General features: G+C 55.4%; 1 protein-coding gene across 1 annotated transcript in view; it reads left to right on the top strand.

Moving 5' to 3' along the window:
• Positions 1-21,869, top strand: part of ARAP1 (ArfGAP with RhoGAP domain, ankyrin repeat and PH domain 1) — a 44,261-nt gene extending 22,392 nt beyond the window's left edge. Inside the window, exons 11-33 of the mRNA XM_016208488.2 lie at positions 603-802; positions 2,581-2,666; positions 3,987-4,169; positions 5,277-5,451; positions 6,632-6,766; positions 8,545-8,680; positions 8,974-9,076; positions 9,903-10,098; positions 10,362-10,413; positions 10,523-10,686; positions 10,883-11,095; positions 11,398-11,503; positions 11,937-12,084; positions 12,173-12,259; positions 12,342-12,410; positions 12,709-12,826; positions 14,310-14,423; positions 14,636-14,781; positions 18,634-18,716; positions 19,446-19,496; positions 19,679-19,742; positions 20,865-21,014; positions 21,262-21,869. Coding sequence (XP_016063974.2) covers positions 603-802; positions 2,581-2,666; positions 3,987-4,169; positions 5,277-5,451; positions 6,632-6,766; positions 8,545-8,680; positions 8,974-9,076; positions 9,903-10,098; positions 10,362-10,413; positions 10,523-10,686; positions 10,883-11,095; positions 11,398-11,503; positions 11,937-12,084; positions 12,173-12,259; positions 12,342-12,410; positions 12,709-12,826; positions 14,310-14,423; positions 14,636-14,781; positions 18,634-18,716; positions 19,446-19,496; positions 19,679-19,742; positions 20,865-21,014; positions 21,262-21,279 — 2,797 coding nt within the window. The 3' untranslated portion in view covers positions 21,280-21,869. The remainder of the gene's footprint in view (positions 1-602; positions 803-2,580; positions 2,667-3,986; positions 4,170-5,276; positions 5,452-6,631; positions 6,767-8,544; positions 8,681-8,973; positions 9,077-9,902; positions 10,099-10,361; positions 10,414-10,522; positions 10,687-10,882; positions 11,096-11,397; positions 11,504-11,936; positions 12,085-12,172; positions 12,260-12,341; positions 12,411-12,708; positions 12,827-14,309; positions 14,424-14,635; positions 14,782-18,633; positions 18,717-19,445; positions 19,497-19,678; positions 19,743-20,864; positions 21,015-21,261) is intronic.
• The last annotated feature ends 212 nt before the right edge of the window (positions 21,870-22,081 follow it).

A 22,081-nucleotide genomic window follows, 5' to 3' on the forward strand; every position in this document is an offset into this window, starting at 1 on the left:
GGGTGGACCCAAATCTTGAATGCACACATCCAACTCCAGGATGACAGGGACAGAAAGAGCCAGAGGGGAAGACATCTCTGTCCCCCTTCCTCCTTCCCACTGAAACCCTCCACTGCTTCTTCATTGTCCTCTGGGTACATTTTGACTTACTCTCCCTGGCACAGGCTTGTCCTGTACGTCTCCCAGCTTCCTCTCTGCCAGTCTGCCCATCCTGCCCACAGGTCCTAGAATCTCCATGTGCCATCCTGCCCCTTTGCACATGCTGTTCCCCCTGTCTAGAATGTCTTTCCATCTCTTTACCCGGCTAAGCCCTGTCATCTGTCAAGTCTTAGCCCAGGTATCATTTCTTCCCAGCAGCCTTTTCTACTACCTGGGTGGGCCAGAGCCCCTCAGGACTCCCCCAGCCCTCACATATCTCTCAGGTTCATGGTGTCCTTGCCTTTATCACACCCACTTTCCTCACAGACCCAGGATGCCTCCCTTTTCTGACTGAGCTCCCAACACCTTGTCCCCCCCCCACTTCATGCTGTGCCCCTTTTATGCTGCCCCCAAATCCCTCTGAGCCCTTTTCCACCAGCCTCCCGCCATTCCTGTGTCCCCAGTTTCTCAGCCGAATCAGAACTTGAGAAGGAGCAGTGGCTGGAGGCCATGCAAGGAGCCATTGCTGAGGCCCTGTCTACCTCGGAGGTTGCTGAGCGCATCTGGGCCGTGGCCCCCAACAGGTTCTGTGCTGACTGCGGGGCTCCTCAGCCTGACTGGGCCTCCATCAACCTCTGTGTCGTCATCTGCAAGCGCTGTGCAGGTGTGTGTGGGTGGAGCACTGGGCTAAGGCAAGACTGGTCTGGTGTGTTGGGTGGCTGATGGTCTGGTTGGCTGGAGGGGCTAGAGTGAAGATAGTAGTCAGAGATTATTTATGAAGTTGCACCTGTGTGCCAAGCCACTCCCACCAGGATTTAAGCTGCATCCTTACATTACAAGGCTGGGATTTAACTTCGCACATCATGGGTTGGGTACAGGCACAGACAGGGAAAATGGCTCGTTCAAGGTCACCTGGCAAGTAAGTGAGTCTGAATTTTGGCCCAGGCCTCTTGGGGCCCAATGCCCCCTGTCCCATCAGAAGAGTGGAAGGGGGCCAGGCTGGAGCTGCTGGCGGGCCAGGTGGGGGAGGAGATGGTTTTTCATCCAGAGGGGGATGGGAGGCACTGGTGGGGGGGATTTGTGCATCAGACTCTGGCAGGTTGGAAGCTGAGTTGCTGGAGACTAGTAAGGAGGTGGCTGCTGGAGCTGAGAGAGGAGGAGGTCTGGTCTGGTGAAGTGACAGAGAACATTCAAGGGATGCTTAGGGTCTGTGGTGTAAAATTCCCAGAGACAGATTGGATGAGGAGGATGAGAAAGAAAGAGGGTGGAGCTCAACAATCATTCATCTATTCAATCAGCATTTATTGAGGGTATATGATGTGCCAGACACTGTGTTGGGTGCTGGGGATTTGGCCCTCTTTGGAGCTGACAATGCCCAGGTGGCAGCTTTGGGCTGCTGGAGCTGGGATCCAGGAGGAGGAACAGTTTTGGGAAGTTTCTGAGCTCAGTGAAAAACCCTGAAGCCTGTGGGACGCCTAGGCAGACATCCAGGAGGCCTTGGACTATGAGATCTGGGTGCAGAAAAGCGATGACTGGATCAGAGACCAGCTTAGGAAAGCATCAGCTCATGGAGGGTGAGGGCAGCTGTGATGCAGAAGCAGGTGAGGCTGAAGCCAGAGCCAGGCAGTACCAGGCACTCCTAGTGCCCCCAGCCCCCCTCCTTTCTCCAGGGGCCCTTTGTGGGTCCTGTAGCTGAGCAAGGTTGCATTCTGTTCAGCCCCTACTCCCCATTCCCCTTCCACTTCACAGAGACTTACTAAGTGCTTACTATGTGCCAGGTTTTGTCCTGGGCTCTGAGATTAGACCCTAAAACAGACAATGGAGGTTCCTGCTCTCAGGCAGTTTACATTCTAGAGGGAAGGTGGCCATGTCAGTGGAGATTTGAATGTCAGGAAGGGGCCCTGGGGAGATGGGGGAAGAGAATCCAGGAAGAAAGAACAGTGAGTACAAAGGCCCTGAGGCAGGAATGAGCATGGAAGATTAGAAGAGGAAGGAAAGTGTGATTGAATGGGATAGGGGGAAGGGTGAGATAAAGTTGAGGGAGAAGCAGATAAGGAATTTAGATCTAATTCTCAGGAAGCATTGGAGGGGTGTGAAGGGATTTGAAGCAAGGGAATTTAAATATTAAAGAGATCACTCTGGCTGATCTGTGTAGCAAGTGGCCTGCTGGGAGCCAAGACTGGCTATAGGAAGCCAGCTGGGGGGCTGCTGCAGGAGCCTAGATGATGACTGCTGGACTCATTCCTGTGGTGCAGGGAGCAGTGGTGTGTAGCTGGATTCTGGAGATGTGTGTGGGTGGAGCTGCAGGCCTAGCCCCTGGGTCCTGCCTATGGCCTCTCCCTGTATGCCTCTGGGTGAGCACTTGAGGTTGGGATGGGGAGGAGGTGAATGCTCTATGAAGGAAACGGCCCAGAGGACCCAAATCTGGCCCTCTGTCTACAGGGGAGCACCGTGGCATGGGTGCTGGTGTCTCCAAGGTGCGGAGCCTGAAGATGGACAGGAAGGTGTGGACAGAAACACTCATCGAGGTGGGGAAACCCCCTACTTGTCACCTGTATTTGGGGTTCTAGCTGCTACCTGGGTGTCCTAACCCCATCTCCTCCATGTCACAGACCCCAGCACCATAGAGCTAGAAGAGACCTTTGGGATCACCTAATGGGTGTGGATTTTGGAAAAGCTGATTTTTTTGGCCAAGTCAGCAAACTGGCCAGTGAGCTAAGAGTGTTTTTACAGTTTTAAAGGGTTGTAAAAAAAAAAAAAAAAAAAAAAAAAAGACTATACAACAGAAACTTTGTGTCCTGCAAAACCTAAAACATTTACTTCATTTCATCTCAATTTACATGTGCCAGTGGGTATGAATATACATGTTTAGGAGCACACACTCATGTACACTTGTGCCTGTGTTCTTGGGGACCCCAGATACTGATATTTGTGGTAGTTACAGGGGAGAACCTACAACAGCCACTTCCTGACAGCCCCAGACCAGCTGCAGACTCTGGAGCAATTTGGGTGTCACATCCCTTGTGAGTTAGGGTTAGAGTCCCCAGTTTATAGATGCAGACATTGAAGCCCAGGGAGAGAAAATGACTTGCCCAAAGTCACAGAGTGAGTCAGCAGTGGCAGGGACTGTTTCCACTTTGTTCTCTGTTGTGACCCGAGTACCCCACACAAGACCTGACAAAGAGGCAAGGCGAGGGGTGGGGGTGGGGGCAGGAAATGGCAGTGGAACCAATAATCAGCAGAGTGAAATAATGAATAAACTAGTATCCTGAATGCTAGACCCCTGCACTGCAGAATCTGCTCCTGCCCCTTTCCCCATGCTGGAGCCCAGGTGATGATTGGAGGGCTCAGTCCTGTGGTGCCAGGAACAGGGGTGTGTGCCTGGATTCTGGAGTGATGTGTGGGTGGAGCTGCAGACCCAGCCCCTGGGAAATGTCCTAGAGGAATATCAGGGGCAGGATATGGTTCCAAAATCCCTGCCCACCCCATTGGCTGACAGCTTAAACTCCCAGCCCCCAGCTGTGATAGCCTCAGGAATGCAGAGTTCCAGATGTGAGACTGAGTGGGGAAATAGCAAGGCCCCAAACAGGAGCCAGGCCTGGGGTGTTCACCTGTCAGGTTGATCGCCTCTTGTCCTGTCACTGAGTTGAGGAGCTGGGCTCAGGCCCAGGGTTGGTGATGGAGCATCCAAGTCCACCAACAGGCAGGCTGCACCTCAGCTTCCCTGATGGGAAACTGATGGGTGGCCTGGCTCTCCAGTCATAAACCTGACAACCTCAATACCAAGATTTTGCAGGGCATGTGCCCCTGGTCATAGGCTGCCTCTAACCTCTTGCCCACACCTGTAGCTCTTCTTGCAGCTGGGCAATGGCGCTGGGAACCGCTTCTGGGCAGCCAGTGTGCCCCCCAGTGAGGCCCTGCAGCCCAACAGCAGCCCCAGTGCTCGGCGGCAACACCTGGAGGCCAAATACCTCGAGGGCAAGTACCGCTGCTACCACCCACTCTTTGGCAACCAGGAGGAGCTGGACAAGGTCAGGTCATTTGGCCTCGGGCCCCTTAAGAGCACCTCCTTTTCCTACTCTGTCAGCGCCCCTTGAGACCACCCCCTTTCTTCCTGTCCCCGCATTCCTCACCATTGCAGCCCATCTTTTCCACCAGCTCCCAGGGATAAGCTGGCCTAAGGGGAAACTGAGGCCCAGAGGGCAGAAGGGCCCTACTTAAGCCACAGGGAGAGTTGAGGCAAAGCAAGGAGGAGCCAGGCCTGACCCTTGGACCAAGACCACGTCCCTCACATCTGTCTGTTTCCCTCCCCAGCCGATTCCTCTGTCTCCCGCACCCTGTCCTGCTCCTTCTGTATCCTGCCAAAAGGAGTGAACTTGATGGGGATGCTATTTCCTGTCAGGCTCATGAAAAACAGCTGGTCGCTCTGACCCACTCCCATCCACACCCCACTCAAGAGAGGCCCTGAAAGGGCCCCAGGCCCTGACAGGCTGGGAGCCAAGCCCCGGGTTCTGGCTGGCTCCGCCTGAGTGGGAGGTAGCCTGCTCCGAGGCAGGGGGATGCCACTTGTGACCTCTGGTCGGCCTTTAGCCCCTCCCCCAAGCATCCCCACCCAGGCAGGCTCAGTCCAGCTAGAAGCCCAGTGAGAGCCAGGCCTCCACCTCCCGGGAACCCAGGCGTCCAGCCCCCGGTCCAGCCCAGTCTGGCTTGCCAGCTAGGAGGGGCAGCAACTCCCATTGGTCAGGAGGGCTGGGCAGGCAGTGAGGAATTCAAATGTGGGAGGAATTAGCTACAAAGCAACCCCCTCTGCCCTTCCACAAGGCAGAGGGAGCTTGAGATCCTTCTGAGAGCAGGCTTGGCAGCTGACAGGGCCCTGGGGGCTGCCAGCAGGGGTGAGACCTGGGCTGCTGGGACCCTGGCCTCTGCTGGGCAGCCCCTGCCCGTCCTCCTTCCTCTTGGCTTTTCTCCTTCTCTTCTCTGTTTTTCTTCCTCTGTCTTCTCTCTCTCAGTGTGAGGATGGGCCCCCCAGACCTGGGTTCCTCTTTCTTCTTCCTGTCTCTCCCCTCCCATACTCTTTTGCCCACTGGCCCCACACTCCTGCTGGGACTGACCCTTCCCTCCCTCCTCTCCCCTCCCAGGCCCTGTGTGCCGCAGTCACTACCACAGACCTGGCTGAGACCCAGGCACTCCTGGGCTGTGGTGCTGGGGTCAACTGCTTCTCAGGGGACCCTGAGGCCCCCACACCCCTGGCTCTTGCCGAGCAGGCGGGGCAGACACTGCAGATGGAATTTCTTCGGAACAACCGGACCACGGGTGAGCAGCTGGTGGGACAGTCCTCCTTGAGGGATGGGGCCTTCCTGCTGCTGGGGTCTGGCCCTTTGGAGGGGATGCCAGTGGGGGCCTGGGGGCTATATATCACCGTGTGAGGTTTGATTACATACCACTCAAGCTGTAATTGCAGCTCTTTGAGGATCCTCGTGCAACAGTGTGTGTGATTTGAGGTGTGTTTGGGTTTGCATGTCAGTGTTTGTGCATCTGGCATTCCCTTCATATATATGTCCCTTTGTGTCTCTGTATCTGCATCTTTGTGTATTTGTGGGTCCCTCCTTGACCTGTAATGTTGGTCTTCAGTGCTGCATCTGTGTGCTAGTGTCTGTGCGTCTCTGAGTTGCTATGGATCTGTTTCTTTGCACCTGGGGGTGCTAAGGGCTTTGGTGTTTGTGTGTGTGCAGAGTATGTTGCTGTGTGTGTGTGGGGGGGGTATTGCATTTCTCCATGTGCAGCTGACCCACCATAGCAGCCCTGTCCACTGCTCTATCTGGGTGGGGCTCTGTCACAGACTGGGGTTTGGTCCCATTTGGCTCCCACTCTTGGGGTGGGTGGGGAGGGGACAGTGGGAGTGAGTACTGCTGGTCATGGCCCAGGGCTAGCCTCTGGGGCCACATCCTAGGACTGAGGGTGGAGCTCCTCCGTCAGGGTTCTGGGCTCAGGGCCACGGGTGGGTGGGGTGAGCTGGGCTGGAGAGAGCCCAGGTGTCCAGGCAGGCACAGGAGACCACCCAGCTGGCTTAGGCTTTGGGACCACTGGGAGCAGGGCTGCAGCCAGGCTGCTTCCTTAGGCTTTGCATCATCTGAGATAGACCTCCCTTTGAGGATTGTTATTGAGTTTACCCAAGGCCCCCCTCATTCTTTTGTGCTGGCCCTCTGTCTCAACAGGCAACAAGGAGGGTGGGTTGGGCTGGGCTGGGAAGTCAGGGAAACTTCCTGGTACTGGAGCTGGGCCTTGGGAGCAGGGTAAAATTTGCACACGTGGGGAAAGGTGGAGAATGGCTGGGGCAGAATCCTGGGTGTGGCAGTGAGAGCCCAAGGGTGCTAGTCAGGAAAACCGGGGCTGGTGACTTAAATGTAAGCTTGCATGCTCAACCCAGGTAGGGGTGAGGGGGTCCCCCTTGGATGGCAAGCATGACCAGCCATTCTACCCCCCTTCCCAAAAGAGGTACCTCGGCTGGATTTGATGAAGCCCCTAGAAAAGCACTACTCAATTGTCCTGCCAACTGTGAGCCACAGCGGCTTCCTCTACAAGACCGCTTCTGCTGGCAAGCCACTGCAGGACCGCCGCTCCCGGGAAGGTGGGTGCTGGGAAGGTGGCATTCTAGCCAGGTTGGTGGGCCCATGAGGGTGCCACGTGCACTCTGGCAGAGTCACCCTGGAGGGCTTCCCGAATGTGGTCTCTGGTACACAGTAGGTGCTTAATAAATGGAATGATCAGTATATAAGTGGGGCATGGCACTGCAGAGCACATCACTACCCGTTTCCTTTAGACTAAAGAAGTCTTTACTGAGCACCTACTGGTGTGGGCCCTGTGCTGGGCATCTGGCATTTGGAGCCGATGGATATTAGGAAGTTTGAGGACTAAGCTTAAAGCACTGTCCCTCTCTCATCTCAGCCTTCTATTTGCTTGCCAACTCTGAGTAAATCCACAGGCCACAAGGATCTCCATGTCACGCTTCATTACCTCTCTGACCCTGCTCCCCTCACTCACTCTACTCCAGCCTTACTGGCCTCCTTGCTGTGTCTCAAACATGCATATTCACTCCCCCAGGGCCTTAGCACTCACCATGCCCTCTGCCCAAAATGCTTTTCCCTAAATATCTGCATGGTCAGTTCCTCACTTCAATCAGGTCTCTGTTTAAATGTCACTCCTTAGAGACTTCATCCCCGACCGTTTCATCCAAAATAGCACTCCCTGTTTATCCTACTTTCATACCATTTATCTGACATTAATCTGTTTATAGGTCTGTTTATTGAATCTCTGTGCCCCACTGAAACATGAGCTCCTCTTAGTCACCACTGTAGCCCCCAGAGCATAGAACAGCACATAGTGGGCACTTGGCAAATGTCTGCAGGATAAAGAGTGACTGAGGCAAGGCTGGTTGTCCTAGAGGGAGCCCAGCCTGGGGGGCAGGTTCTAGGACACACCAGCCTCAGAGGGCAATGTCACATTCTCGTAGATAGGATAAGACACAGTGTCTGCTGTGGGAACATTGTTGAGACCATTGCTCACTGCATCCCTCAGCATCTCCCGATGAACCCTTCCAACTCCCAGAGAGATTTCTTTAGAACTCTGTGCTGTGCATCACCTCACTGCCCCCGAGACGCTGTCCCACTCTACCTCTCTCTGCCTGATGATGTCATTTACGTAGCTGCCTGAATCATCCTTTTTGTCCTGGGTACCAGGAAGCCCTGAGCCAATGTGAAGCTCAGTGCTATGAACTACAGGAGTCTGAATGGCCTTGACATTCTGTTTTTTCTCCTACCTTTCCTGGCACAGATTCCTATTTCTGTTCCTTTATGGAATCTTGTCAGACTCCTTAGAGCCATTATAAGAGGAGGCAGAGTATAGAGTAATGGGTGCTGCTGGCAAAGGAGGGTGAGGTACAGGAGGGGGAGGGGTGCGTGGAAGGCTTCCTGTGGCATTTGGACTGACCTTGAAGGATGAAGGGTGTGGGGAGAGAACAGAAGAGCAGGGTTGAGTGGTCAGAGGGGGCTGGAGAGGTGTAGTATCAGGCTGAGGGACATAGACTTTGTTCTGAGGACAAGGGGAGTGGGTAATGGGAGAGTTTTGAGCTGAGGAAGGACAAAATCTGGTTTTACCAGATCACTTTTGACTCTTGGAATAAGCAAGGCTGGGAGAGCAATGAAGAGGCTGCTGCAGTGGTCCAGGGGAAGGGTGTGTGCTGAACTGCGTCTGCAGGGCTGCAGAGAGGAAGGTGGAATTGGGGGAAGCTTGTGAATTAGAATGAAGACATGGGCCAGGTGGGTGTGAGAGCCCAGGGAGCATGCAGAGGTGGTTTTCAGGTGAGGGTGGGTGGCTCCCTAATGGTTCCCCTGACCAACTTCTCCCCAGAGTTCAGCCGACGCTGGTGTGTCCTTAGTGACGGGGTCCTGAGCTACTATGAGAATGAGCGGGCAGTGACCCCCAACGGAGAGATTCGAGCCAGCGAGATTGTGTGCCTGGCAGTGCCCCCTCCTGACACCCATGGGTGAGCACTCCTGGGCAGAATCGCAGATTGTTATTGCTATAAAGCCCGCCCCATTCCCAGTTGAGAAGACCGGGAAAGAGGCCCAGAGAGGGGCAGGACCTCCCCAGGGTCACACAGAAAACTGGGGCTGTACAGGGGTTAAGCCAGTCTCCTGAGGGCTTTCCCACCAACTCTTAGGGAACCAGGTGAAGGGCACTCACAAGGACAGTCATGGAGTGGGGCAGAGAATAGCAGTGATGGGAAGGGCAGGGCTGGATCGGGGAGGGCCTGAATCCTGGCCTGTGTATCTACAGCTTTGAGCACACCTTTGAGGTGTACACGGAAGGAGAGCGACTATACCTGTTTGGACTGGACAGTGCGAAGCTGGCTCATGAGTGGGTCAAGTGCATTGCCAAGGTGGGCCTGGGTTAGTAGGAGGGTGTGGAGGGAGTCCTACCGGGCATATGGTGAGACCTCCTGGTGGATCCCATATATTCCAGCTCCCCCAGGATGGAGGGCAGCTGACACTGGACAGGCTCTCATACCAAGGGCCTAATATAATCTGCAACACTCTGAGGGTAGGTCAGGAGACCTGTCTCAACTATATGGGCCTTGTACTCCATCGATGCTCAATACATGTTTAATAATGACAGGCAGAGCCATCTTAGGATGGACAGTGCTGCCTCCAGGGGGAGTGGCCTCCTTGTCCTAGAGAAAGGAGGCAGGGAGCCTACAGAGGAGAGCTCTACCCTTGGGACTAGAGCCAGGTGTCCTCTGTGGTCCCCTGTGCTATGAGGGCCTGTAACTCTTTTATCATTCCCTTGTTCATTGACCAGACATCTGTGGCTCCTGATGGTCATTCCTCAGAGTCCTGGGGACTCAGATGAATTAGTCTTGGTCCTGGCTCTTCAATAGCTCTGATGGGGAAGACAGATGGGGTCCAGGTGGCAATGACAGTATAATCAGTGCTACAAAGGAGGGCAAGGATGCTTTGGCACCTTGGAGGCGCAGAGAAGGGACATCCTTTTGTGGTGTCTGGGAAGATTTTCCAGAGAAGGGCACATCTGAGTGGGTATGATGTGGGGCATGATATACCCAAGTTCATTCACTCTGCTGGGTTCTGCCCTGGGGAAGAGAGAGGAGGCAGCTGGGTGGACAGCAGGCACACACCCACAAGCCAAGGACTGAGGTGTCTGGGCAGGTAGTACTGATGGCTGATGTAGTCCCTGGCCTCCCCCACCAGGCGTTTGTGCCTCCCCTGGCTGAGGATCTGCTGGCCCGGGATTTTGAGCGGCTTGGACGCCTACCCTACAAAGCTGGCCTGAGCCTACAGCGGACCCAGGAGGGCTGGTTCTCTCTCACCGGCTCCGAGCTCCATGCCATCTTCCCAGAGGGGCCCTGCGAGGAGCCACTGCAACTGCGGAAACTGCAGGAGCTTTGTGCGTGGACCCAGACCTGGGGCTCCAGCCTCCAGGGCACCATATCCTGGGCTCCCAGGCCCCCAATCCCTCCCTGGAAGTCTGAATGCTACATTGGCTTAGCTAGAAGTAGCCAACCTGCCCTCCCTCGTTCTGTCCTGCCCTTGGGGTGCATCTCAGTGACCCCATGTGTTGGTGGGTGGGTCCCAGGGGGGCGGTGTTCAGAGAGCCTCAGGGGGACCATGAACAAGGCCTGGGCCTCACTTCTACTGGCTTCTCCACAGCCGTCCAAGGGGACAGCGAGAACCAAGTGCTAGTGCTGGTGGAGCGGAGAAGGTGAGCCCTGGCCTCCCTGAGGGGCTCTGAGAAGCCTTTGGCAGTCTGACAAGCCTGGGAGGGGTGGAATAGGTGTAGATCCCAAGTGACTGACTGTCCCCTGGCCCAGGACACTGTATATCCAGGGAGAACGGCGACTGGACTTTGCTGGCTGGCTGGGTTCCATCCAGAAAGCAGCGGCTAGCTCGGGGGATACACTGTCGGAGCAGCAGCTGGGAGACTCGGACATCCCAGTGATTGTGTACCGCTGTGTGGACTACATCACGCAGTGCGGTGAGCCCTGCCCCACTCTACAGGCTGCGGCCGCCCAGAACGACTTTCACCTGCCCTAGAGGCCAAGCCCCCACCTTCCCAGGGTCCCCTTGAAAGTAGTTGCGATGCCTCGCCCCATGACCAATGCCTTAGGCACCTCATTTTTGCCCTGCCCCCAGCTCAGCCCCACCCTTAGCTCAGCCCCACCTCCCTCCAGGCCTGACTTCCGAGGGTATCTACCGCAAGTGTGGACAGACTTCCAAGACACATAGGCTGCTGGAGAGCCTGCGGCAGGATGCTCGCTCCGTGCGCCTCAAGGAGGGAGAGCAACATGTGGATGACGTCTCCTCTGCGCTCAAACGCTTCCTGCGAGACCTGCCTGATGGGCTCTTCACTCGAGCCCAACGCCTGTCCTGGCTGGAGGCCTCAGGTGTGTGCCGCCGACTTGTCCATTCCTGTCTTAGGACTCCAGCCCTTTCCCAGTATGCACTTGGGCTAAACATGCCCCAGCGGACAGGCTCCAGCCCCCCTCCCTCCTGTTTCCCATGCCTGTTGTCACTCTATACGTGGCTGGCAGCTCCTGAGTGCCTGGTAGAATCTGGGCTGGACAGGGGCAGGCAGTACTGTTCCCAAGGATGAGAAGCAGGACAGCCAGAGGGTTGGGACAGGGAGGTGGTTACAGATGAAGGGTGGGGTGGAGGGTCCTGACCTGATCTGTCTCCCCTAACCCAGAGATTGAGGATGAGGAGGAGAAGGTCTCCAAGTACCGAGAGCTCCTGGCACGTCTGCCCCCAGTCAACCGGGCCACGGTGAAGGCCCTTATCAGCCACCTGTACTGGTGAGGAGCGATACTATTGCGAGGCTCTGGGGGGATGAGGTAGAGAAGATTCTTCTACTCCCAACCCTGCTGGCTGCCCTCCCCTGGGAACCAGGTAGGCCTGGGGACTGAGTGTTGACTTATGAGGTGCCCTAATCCTGGACACTTTGTCCCCCAATTTACTTCCTGCAGATGGGAGAGTAGAGGAGCTTTCAGCTAGGGAGCCGAAACCTTGGGGACCCTGGCCAGGGCTCCCAGCTTCCCAGCCCTACTCTTCCCAAGGACCCAAGACATGGCCAAAAAGACTGTCCCCACTTCCCCTCAATTAGTGGTCTGCTCTGACCAGGACCTTCCTTGGGTTCACTCCAGTCGTGACCCTGTTAGGAATTGGGAAGATGAGGTGGGGAAGTTCTGTGCCGGACTCCTCACTCAGCCTCCATCCCTCCCTGTCCAGCGTCCAGTGCTTCTCAGACACGAACCAGATGAACACACACAACTTGGCTATTGTGTTTGGGCCAACACTCTTCCAGACAGATGGGCAGGACTACAAGGCTGGCCATGTGGTGGAGGACCTCATCAACCACTATGTGGTGGTGTTCAGTGTGCGTCCCTAGCTAGTGGGTGGTGGAGGGCAGGGCTGAGCCTCCCAGCAGCACTGACCATCTGTCTCTGCCCCTCCCCGCTTCCCAGGTGGACGAGGAGGAGCTAAGGAAGCAGCGGGAGGAGATCACTGCCATTGTAAAGATGCGCGTGGCTGGCACTGCCAGTGGGACCCAGGTAAAGGACAGGACCTGGGGTGGGGGGCTCAGGCCATCCACCTGTACCCACTGGATAGACTTCCAGCCCTGTCTCGTTACAGCATGCTGGTGACTTCATCTGTACAGTGTACCTGGAAGAGAAGAAGGCAGAGACTGAGCAGCATATCAAGGTGGGGCTGGTGACCTAGGACTCAAATAGCCAGAAGAGTCAGGCTGGGTCAGGCACAGGCTCAGATGGCTGGGGGAGCAGGGCTTCCACTCCAAAGGGAGCCCCAGTATCTGGGTAGTGCTTGGCCTGTCTTTTCCCTGCCTCTCCATTCAGCTCATCAGGACCACTCAGAGACACCCCTCTCCATCCCAGGACTCCAGAGGGCCCTGAGAGGGGTGGGCTCAGCCCCTGATCACCCAGCAGGGATGTGGCAGGGCAGGGGATAGGGTAGGTTGATCTCCTCTCCTTGGTCATCACAGATCCCAGCATCCATGACAGCTGAGGAGCTCACCCTGGAAATCCTGGATCGCAGGAATGTGAGCATCAGGGAGAAGGACTATTGGACCTGCTTTGAGGTCAATGAGAGGGAGGAGACAGGTGGGTGACCACCAGGTTCGGTGCAGGATATGGTGCCAACCTGTCTTTGTCTGGGCTGCAGCCCCAGTTTGTCTTCCCCTATCCTGAAGTGTGGGGACAGTGGTGGCGAAGGGGGTTTTGGATGACAGATTTTGCTGTCGCACTGTGATCTCAGTAATGGTGGTAACAGTGTGCTGGTAGAGTTTGAGGTCACAGTTGTAGTGCTGCTGACGGGAGGGACAGTGAAGGGGGTAGATGGTGTCAGCTATGACGATGTTTCCTCAGCTGTCAATGAGAATGGCATTGCTTGCAAGGGTAATGATGCTGAATTTGATCATGGGGTTGCAGGTGACCCTGTTGGTGGTGAAGGGGGCAGTGGGTGATAATGACCATGCCAGAGTAGTGGGTGGGGTGGTGGTGTAGGTAAGGATGGTTGTGATGGTGTGGTGAAGGGGCTATGGTAGTGAAGGGGGGTAATAAAGGCATTTTAGGGTGAAGGACAGTCTTGATGGCAGTGGAGGGTGAGGGTATCTCTGTTCATTTTTTCTGTTATTTGTGGAGTGCCAGGCACTGGGCTGGGGAGAAAGACACACAGTCCTGACCCTCCTGGGGGTTAGTCTCGTATGGAATAGAGACATTAATCCTGTGATCACATCAGTAAATGTACAACTACAGCTGTGTCAACTGCTGTGCAGGAAAGGGCCACCACACCACCAGACTTATAGCAGGGTCTCTGGCTTTGAGGTCCCTGAGCTAGGATGTGAAGGAAGAAAAGGGGTTATTTGGTGAAGGGGGGTGGGAGGAGTGCTTCCAGGTAGTGGGACAGCATGGGCAAAGGCCCTGTCATGGCCAGAGACAGCATCCTTTCAGTGAGCTTGAGATAAGGGCAGTGAAGGGATTGTGGCACCTGGTAGGGCTGTGATACAGGGAGGCAGAGGCAGCCATTAGGGGCCTAGAGCCTGACACAGTGCAAGGCCAGGGAAGGGTTAGTGACTGGGAGTTAGAAAAGATGTCTTCTCGCTGCCGGGTGGAGAGAGCTGGGAGAGAGGGGAGTGAGAGCACACACAGGGGCCCACTTCAAAGGCTGCAGTATTAGTCTGAGTGGAAGATGGTAACACAGCCAGGGAGACAGCAATGGAGATGGGCAAAAGCAGAGAGATTCGACCTGTGAAGGGAGGCTGAGAGGGAGGAGGGGTGGTTTTTGGCTGGGGTGGCCTGGTGGGTGGGGCTGTGTTCCCTCATGAGGACAGCAGGAAAGCTCACCACTTGAGTTTGAACATGTCGGGTTGGAGCAGCTGTGGTTCAGCAGGCTGTGTCATGCCTGAAGCTCGGGCGTGGGAGGTGGTTATTGTGTGATGTGTGGTGGCGCTAGGCCATGCTGAGAGTGGACGGCGATGAGAGTGGACGGTGCTGGTGGACATATAAGTGGTATGTGTCCATGCGCCAGCCATCAGTTCTGTCAGGCCACGTAGCCCTGGTGACAGTGGGTGTGACCTCTCCCCAGAGCGCCCCCTGCACTTTTCGGAGAAGGTGCTGCCCATCCTGCACGTGCTGGGCATAGACAGCTATCTGGTGGTGAAGAAGCACCAGTCCATGGAGGCCATGCTGCTGTACCTGGGTAGGTGGTGGATCCCTCCATCCAGAGCTGGGGAAGGACCTGGCGGTGCCAGGGAGGAGCAGCTCAGGCAGTGGGTACCAGACAGGCAGGTCTCTTCAGAGGCTGGGGCAGGACGTGACACTTTCCTTCATCTTGGGACCCTACCCAGGGTATCTGGGTTCATGGGGGGGCGGGGGTTCGTGCATTCTATGCCCACTCCACTCATCCCACAGCCAGCCACGTGGGCGACACCAAGCACGGCATGATGAAGTTCCGTGAGGACCGCAGCCTCCTGGGCCTGGGCCTGCCCTCAGGTGGCTTCCACGATCGCTACTTTATCCTGAACAGCAGCTGCCTGCGGCTCTACAAGGAGATCCGGGTAAGTGGCCCTGCTTGGTCCTGCCTTGCGATGGGCACCGGCACCTGAGTATGCACAGACACCCATGCACAAATGCTCCCTTGGGCTTGCCAGTGGCAGCATCCCTATTGAGGAGTCTTGGGCCAACACAGTAGTGGGGAGAGTTGGAAACTCTCAGGGATGCGGCTGCTGTGGCCCTGGGTGGCTACTCTGCACTGTTCTGTAGTCTCACTAGACCCTGGTACCTGGATGCCATCACATCAGGCATGAGCTTTCTCACCTGTGCCTGTGTCATGTTAGGGCACACACAAGAACATGCTGCATGGTGACAGCCCAAGTTGTGGCCCATGCATGTCTTATTGCTTCATATCTCCTCTTGGCCCACTTTCTCCACATGCTGGATATCTTCCCAGAGCAGACTCCATCCTGGCAACCTTTCCCCCAACATCTATTGCACATACATGCCCCATGCCACCACACACCACAGCGCACACTATCCTGACTCTGGACCTGGGCCTCCTTCTTCCGTAACCCTGATCCTCTATCAAACAGAACCAGAGGCCATGGAGCGGGGTCCCTGAGACCGTGAGTAGCTGTGGGCCAACTGCCAGCTGCCTTACACCACCTGGGGGCCAAGTGAGCCTGGTGGGAACATAGGGACACAGCCAGAGCTCCTGGCCATCTCCAGGCATGGTTCCCTGCACCCTTGCCTATCAGCACTGGCCCTACCCTGGGGCCTGGCGCCTAGGCTCCTGTCCTTCATCCCCAAGCCTGTCCCAGAGTCCTTTCCCCAAGGTAGGAGTCCCCCATCAATGTGATACTCTAGATTTTCCAAAGGACTCAGTGTGGCAGCCGTGGAACCAGTAACGGATGCCCCTGTCACCTCTGGAGACACCCTCTTTTTAACCCTGGAGGGAGTTCCAGGGCTATCAGAATGTCCTTGCTACTGTCCTGTGGGTCCCAGCTGTGCCCCAGGGGCCACAGAACATAGATGTCCTGCAGAGACAGGCAGCAGAAATGTGTTCCCAAGCCCAGGGGACTGGCCTGAGCTCCCATAGCCACCCCTACCAATGTCTCCAGCCCTTCCTGCCCCTTCATCTCCTGAGAACATCTGGACAGGCCTGGCTGCCATGGAGGAAGCAGAGCCAATAGAGCAGGACCTTCACCTTCCTTTCTTTGTACATTATACCTCTGTTAATGCTGTCTGGGCTCCTACTGACCCTTATGGGGAATGCCTCCTCTTCTTTCTTTTGCCTCCTCCTATGATCACATCCTTACTTCTGGGCCTGTCCACCCCTCCAGTCAGTCCCCCTTGGTTCTGGGATATTATTTTCCTGGCCCCCTCCCTCTAGAGGCACTAGCCCCTTAGAACAGACCAAGCCCATCCATGTAGACAGAGAAGAGGGAGGATGGCTGAGGCACCTGGAAAAGCAACGGCTGATCCCTTGGCATGGAGGGGAGAAAGCAGGAGAGCTAGGGAAAGGAAACAGATATAATGTTTGTTAAGCCAGGCTTGGTGAACCACCCCTCACATATTGGGACATGTAATCTCACTACTGTCCCATTTCACAGGTGAGAAAGCAGGCTTTGAGTGACTTGCCTCAGGCCATCTCTAGGTGCTAGACTGGGATTCAAACCCAGGTTTGTCAGCATCAAAGCCGAGCTTTTTATTCCTTGAAGTATAGGAATCAAGGACTCCACAGCAAGGGACTGATAAGTGCAAGGGTGGGTGGTGTGCTCCCCAGTGGCAGCCAGCACCTCAGGCCTGACAGAAGCCCCAGGAAGGTATGTTTTGGCTACCAAGGTGCTAGCAATTTTGGTATTTGCTGGTTTGTAGAGCAACGGGACAGAATATTTGGGACAATCCCTGGCACTCAGGATATGTGAACCCTTGCCTTGTCCTGGGGGAGTCTCCCATTGTTACAGACACCGAGGCACCTGGGAAAGGCACATTCTAGAAAGATCTTGGTTCCAGCAGAGGTCTTTGAGCATCGAGGGGTAAACTTCCTTCTCTGCTAGTGACCTCAGAACTCAGAGATGCTGGAAACATGAGCTGGTTGATTAGAAATTAACTCCTTGGGAAACCAAAGATTACATTGACAGGCTCCCCTTGCCACCCCCTCCCAGCCCCCCTCAACCTTCCTGTCTCAGCCATGCACATGCCACTCATGTACCATGCACACCAGAGCTTGAGGAAGCAGAGGCCTGAGGGTTGTTTTTCAGATCCTCAAGGAGCCACAGCTTGGGTTGAATTCCTCAACTCCCATAATTCTCTCCACGCCCTGACTGGAATTGTCATTCCTGTCACCCACGGGCCTGTTCGTTTCCCTCTTGATTGACTTTACTCCTTGCTTCCACTTTACTTCCCCTCGTAGCCACAGCCTGATTTCTGAGCCTGAAGCCTGCTTTCCATTCCCTCAGCCAGATGCCTTCCATGCCTGCAGCCCAATTTCCCTCATGTCCTTTCTCCTCTCAGCCCAAAGTCTGTGGCTGCAGCCCAGTTTCCTTTACAGCCTGTCTGTTTCTCTATTCTTGCTACCTGCTTTCTTTCAACCTACAGCCTGATGTTTTCCATGCTCTCAGCCTTACTTCCCTGCATGCATGTAGGTTTCTTCCTTGTATTCTTCCCATATCCGCAGCCTAATTTCCCTTTCTACCACCCAGTTTCCTTTCTTCCTGCAGCTCAGGTCATCCTGTGCCTTTTGGGCACATGACCATTGTCAGGTCAGGTACTGTGTGTAGGAGACACAGGGCTTTTCCATCAGGCTTGGGCATTAGGGGAATTGGGCTGAAAGCAGGGTGAAGGGTCCATAGTGAGCCCCTCTTAAGCCATGACTTATGGCAGCACTGAAGTCTCCACAAATCCCTAGGCAACCCATCCTTTTGTGACCTCACAAGGAGTCCACCAATTCCCCAGATTCTCTACCTCCCCTGCCATCCCCTAGTTTCCTCTTTTTGTTCTTGCTGAGGAGCCATGCCTGGAGGTGCCTAGGAGCAATGGTCAGAAGCATGGTGGGGGTGGCTCAATCTTTGATCCCCCAGTTTTGGTTGTAAGTGAGTCCCCCCACCCCAGCCATTTACCCTGGTGCCACTGCTGGCTCCAGGGTGCCTGGTTGGGGCAGGGCTTCGAGCAAGTAGCTCTCAGAGCAGGAGGAAGGCTCATTAGCTTGACCTCCAACTAACTTCTTCCTTGGGAGGTCATTGCTCCCATCCCCCTGCCTCTGAGCCAGCTTGCTCCTTCTAAGACAGACCCATATGCAGAGGTGGGGGCCAGAGGTGAGCATGTCAATGATCTGGTGCCCCTCCCCAGTACATTGGTCTCTCGCTTCCTGACCTAGGCCATTGGAAAGTTCTTCCTTTGGTCTACCAAACAGCTGTCCTGCTTCAGCTTGAGTCATTAGCCTTCCCCTCGGGGAGCCAAAAAGCTAGTAGCTGCTGGCCCCACAGCCTTCTGTTCATACCGTCAACCCTGGAGCCTCCGTGGGACAGGGAGGGGTGAGGGATAAATAACCTGAGACAGATGCGAGCAACCAGCCGAAGCTCCCAGATCACACAGGCTTATTTAGTTTGGTGCCAGAGGGTGATGTGCAGACCTCTCCCTCTGGGACTGGGGCTCACTGCTCTGGATCCCATTGGAATGGCTGCCTCGGGGACTGAGGGTTGACTGTCTGATGCTGCTGCAGGGAGAGAGGCCTGGGGGGCTTCATTGGGCTGGATCGTGAATGGGGAGGGCTTTGTCAGGAAGGCTTCCTGGTGCTGGGATCCAAAGGGGGCTGGGTGAGGGAGGAGGGAGGTACCTAGTTGGGAGAAGTGCCCCAACGTCCACCCCAACTGACAGAAGTATCCTCTCCCTCCACCCTCCCCCATCCCCAGAGTCACCGACCTGAGAAGGAATGGCCTGTGAAGAGCCTCAAAGTCTACTTGGGAGTGAAGAAGAAACTCCGGCCGCCCACCTGGTGAGCTGGACCTGGGGAGATAGGTGTGCAGCTGGGGCCTACCGGGGCTCAGAACAGATCGAGAGAAAGGCACATCTGGGGGCTTTGAACTTGACTGGCTGGTTCAGTGGTTCTGAAGGTGTGGTTTCCCAGACCAGCAGCATCAGCATCACCTGGAAACACATTAGAAACTCAACTTCTGGGGTACCACCCAGACCTGCTGACTTGTGGGTCTGTGAGGTGGGGCCAGCGGTCTGTGCTGTAACAGCCATTCAGGGAACTCTGATCCTTGCTCATGTTTGAGAAATGAAGCCTGGGTTGAAACTCTGTCACTGACTGTCTCTGGGACCTTTCTGTGCCTCACTTCCCACATCTTTAGAATGGTGAAAATAATGGCAGTTGTTTCAAAGGGTGGTTGTATGTTTTCAAAAACTGAAAAGTGACACATAGCCATTATTATTGTTACTAATTTAAGGAGCCACCAGGCTTGGTGTTCTGACTCTCTGCTAGCCGTGCCTGGTTTTATCTGGGGTCGAGTGGGGTTGAGGATGGGGGAGCCAAGGGCCTGGGAGGCTGTGAGGAAGGTAGGGGCTGTGAGAGGAGAGGCAGTAGTTAGTATATGCTACCCTTTTGAGAAGGTCCTGAACTCTGCTCCCAGCTCTGACCCATGCTTCTGGGCTCTGTCCTGGGAACCTGGGCTGTGAGGCCTCTGGGGGCTGTCAAGTGATTCCACTCACTCCTCCTCTGCAGCTGGGGCTTCACTGTGGTGCACGAGACAGAGAAACACGAGAAACAGCAGTGGTGAGCGAAGGCTCTGTCTTGAGACCCCAGGCCAAGAGATGGTAGCCTGTCCCCCTTGAGTGGGTCCCCCCCACTGTCCAGATCTGTGCCCTGCCCTGAGACCCTGGGCTGGGGGGATGGGTAGGGTGTTTCCTGCTGAGCCTGGTTCTTGGCAGCATCCAGACCTGTGTCCCATCCTGCAGGTACCTCTGCTGTGAGACACAGATGGAGCTCCGGGAGTGGTTCGCTACCTTTCTCTTTGTGCAGGTACAAAGTGTAGAGCATGGTGGGCGGGTGTGGAGTAGGGGCCGGAGGAGGCATTCATTGTGGTGAATGGGACTTTGCTTCTTCACTGTTCAGGCCACCAATTCCTTCAAGGAAGTTTTGAGTTGCTTTTAATTCATTTTGTTTGTTCCTTTACTCATTAAACCCTTCCCAGTGCCCACTCTGGTCCATCCCAGAACCGGGTGTACTAGAGACAAAGGGTGCAGACCGCTCTCCTTGGGTGGGTGTATGGGGAAGGCCGCAGGGAGAGGGTATCATGGGAGCTGGATCTTTGGGGATGAGGGAACGTTCAAGCAAAGGCAAGGGGTGGGGGTGGCTTCTAGACAAAGGGAGCAGTTTACTCAGAGGCATGGCAAGAGAACTAGATTGCCCAGTGGGGTATAAAGGGAGAAGCCATGAGTGCCAGGCACTGGCACTGGGAAGGGAGTCAGGAGCAAAATCTCAAGACCCTTGAAGGCCATGCCAAGGAAGCTGAACTTGACCCAGTCGGCAGTTTTAAGAGAGAGTGTTAAGCAAGAAAGTGGTGTAGAGGTTTGAGTTTGAGAGGGCGCATTCTGGGTGCCGCATACAGGAGAGGATGGACTACAGGACCGAGCCCCGAGGTGAGGTGGCCAGGGAGGTGGCTGCTGCAGTGGTCCAGGTGGGAACAGGCTGAGGACTTCAAACAGGACCAGAGGGGCTGGACTTAAACAGAGGTTTTATCTGAGAGCTCAGAATTGTTTAGGGAGAAGGAAGACAAAACTGTACCAGGGCCTGGCTGAGTTCTTTTAGTAGTCAAGGTCCAAAGGGAAATGGTGGATTCTGTAGTTTTCTTGGTTCCTGGTGAGAGGAGGCAAACTGTTTTATTGGTGCTGCATTCCTGGAGCAGTTTGTTTGTGGACTGGGAGATGAGTGTTGTTGGGTAACATAATTGGCTGGGTTTTGCCAGGAATACAGTCATGTTCTCCTAACAGCTGCTTCTCATATCGGCTGGGTTCAAAGCTGAGGGTGTCACCTCGGATCATAGCTGGAGTCATTTCTGGGAAGGATGGGTGGACCTGGAGCTAAGTGTCTGGGCCAAGCTGAGCCGAGATCCTAGCACCCCTCTTCTTTCCTGCTCCCCAGCACGATGGCCTGGTGTGGCCCTCAGAGCCCTCACGCGTGTCCCGGGCAGTGCCTGAGGTCCGGCTGGGCAGCGTATCACTGATCCCCCTGCGTGGCAGTGAGAACGAAATGCGCCGGAGCGTGGCTGCCTTTGCTGCGGACCCTGTTTCTGTGAGTGACTCTCCATCCCTAAGGGCAAGTGCCCAGGGTCTTGGCTGGAGCCTCCCTTCCACCTGACTCATCTCTTTGCTGCTCCTGTCTGAGTGCCCTTGGACCCTGTTCCTCTGTCCTCAGTAGGAGTCCTCACTGTCCCCTTTGGTTCACATGGTTCATGGGAGCCCCCTCTCCACCTGACCCCTCGCCCCTATTAGCCTTCATGAAGTGCTTATGAAATCTGGGCTTCTGTGTCTTCCCACAGCTCCTCAGAAACATGTGAGTGCAGGAGCCAGCAGCCCCTGACTCTGATTCTGTGCCTGGAAGCCTTCCTGTTCAGACACTCTCATGCCCTGCGTGCCTGCTGTGAGCCAGCAGAGGGCGCATGAGGAAGCCGCACCCCCACATTCCACATCCAGACTGCAGCATGGGGCTCCTTGGCGGGGGTTAGGTGCAGCAGGGTCTGCCTGAGGAGGAACCCCTCACCTGCTCTATCCAGGTGCTCAGCCCTCCTGGCCTGGTCTGCTCCCCCCAGGGTCACCCACCCTGAGTTTGAGAGGTTGGAGAGATGGGCATCAATCAGGAACTCCGGAGGAACACCATCTTTGAAGAGGCTCAAGGCTCTGGGGCCCCCGCTGGAAGGGAGCCTGCCCCCTTGCACAAACTCCAGAACAGCAAAAAGCTGATACTCTAAGGAACACTCATCTGGGGTAGGGAGGGAGCTCTTGAGTAAGTTTCTACAGGGCCGAGAGGTGGACTTGAGGGACGTCAGCTCCCCTTCTGGTTTGGGCTGACTGGGAGGGCCCAGGTTGCCTGGTGCCCCTTCCCCACTTTGGAGACCTTTTGATACTATAAATATATCTGTATATTTTATCCTATGGTGCTGAGGCCTGTGATTGGTTGGGGGTTTCTGGTGTTCCAGTATAGGAGGAGATAGGAGATCAGGAGGCCCTGAGGTGAGTGCTGGTGTCCTGAAGCCCAGGGACCTGCAGCCATTCTCCCTTTCCCAGACAGAGCCATGGCCTGGCTCCACGCCATCACCATTCTATTTCTGTGCAGCCAGGGTGGGGAATGCTGGTCCTGAT

Source organism: Miniopterus natalensis, chromosome 11 (genome assembly GCF_054644295.1).
Source record: "Miniopterus natalensis isolate mMinNat1 chromosome 11, mMinNat1.hap1, whole genome shotgun sequence".
NCBI classification, from domain to species: Eukaryota; Metazoa; Chordata; class Mammalia; order Chiroptera; family Miniopteridae; genus Miniopterus; species Miniopterus natalensis.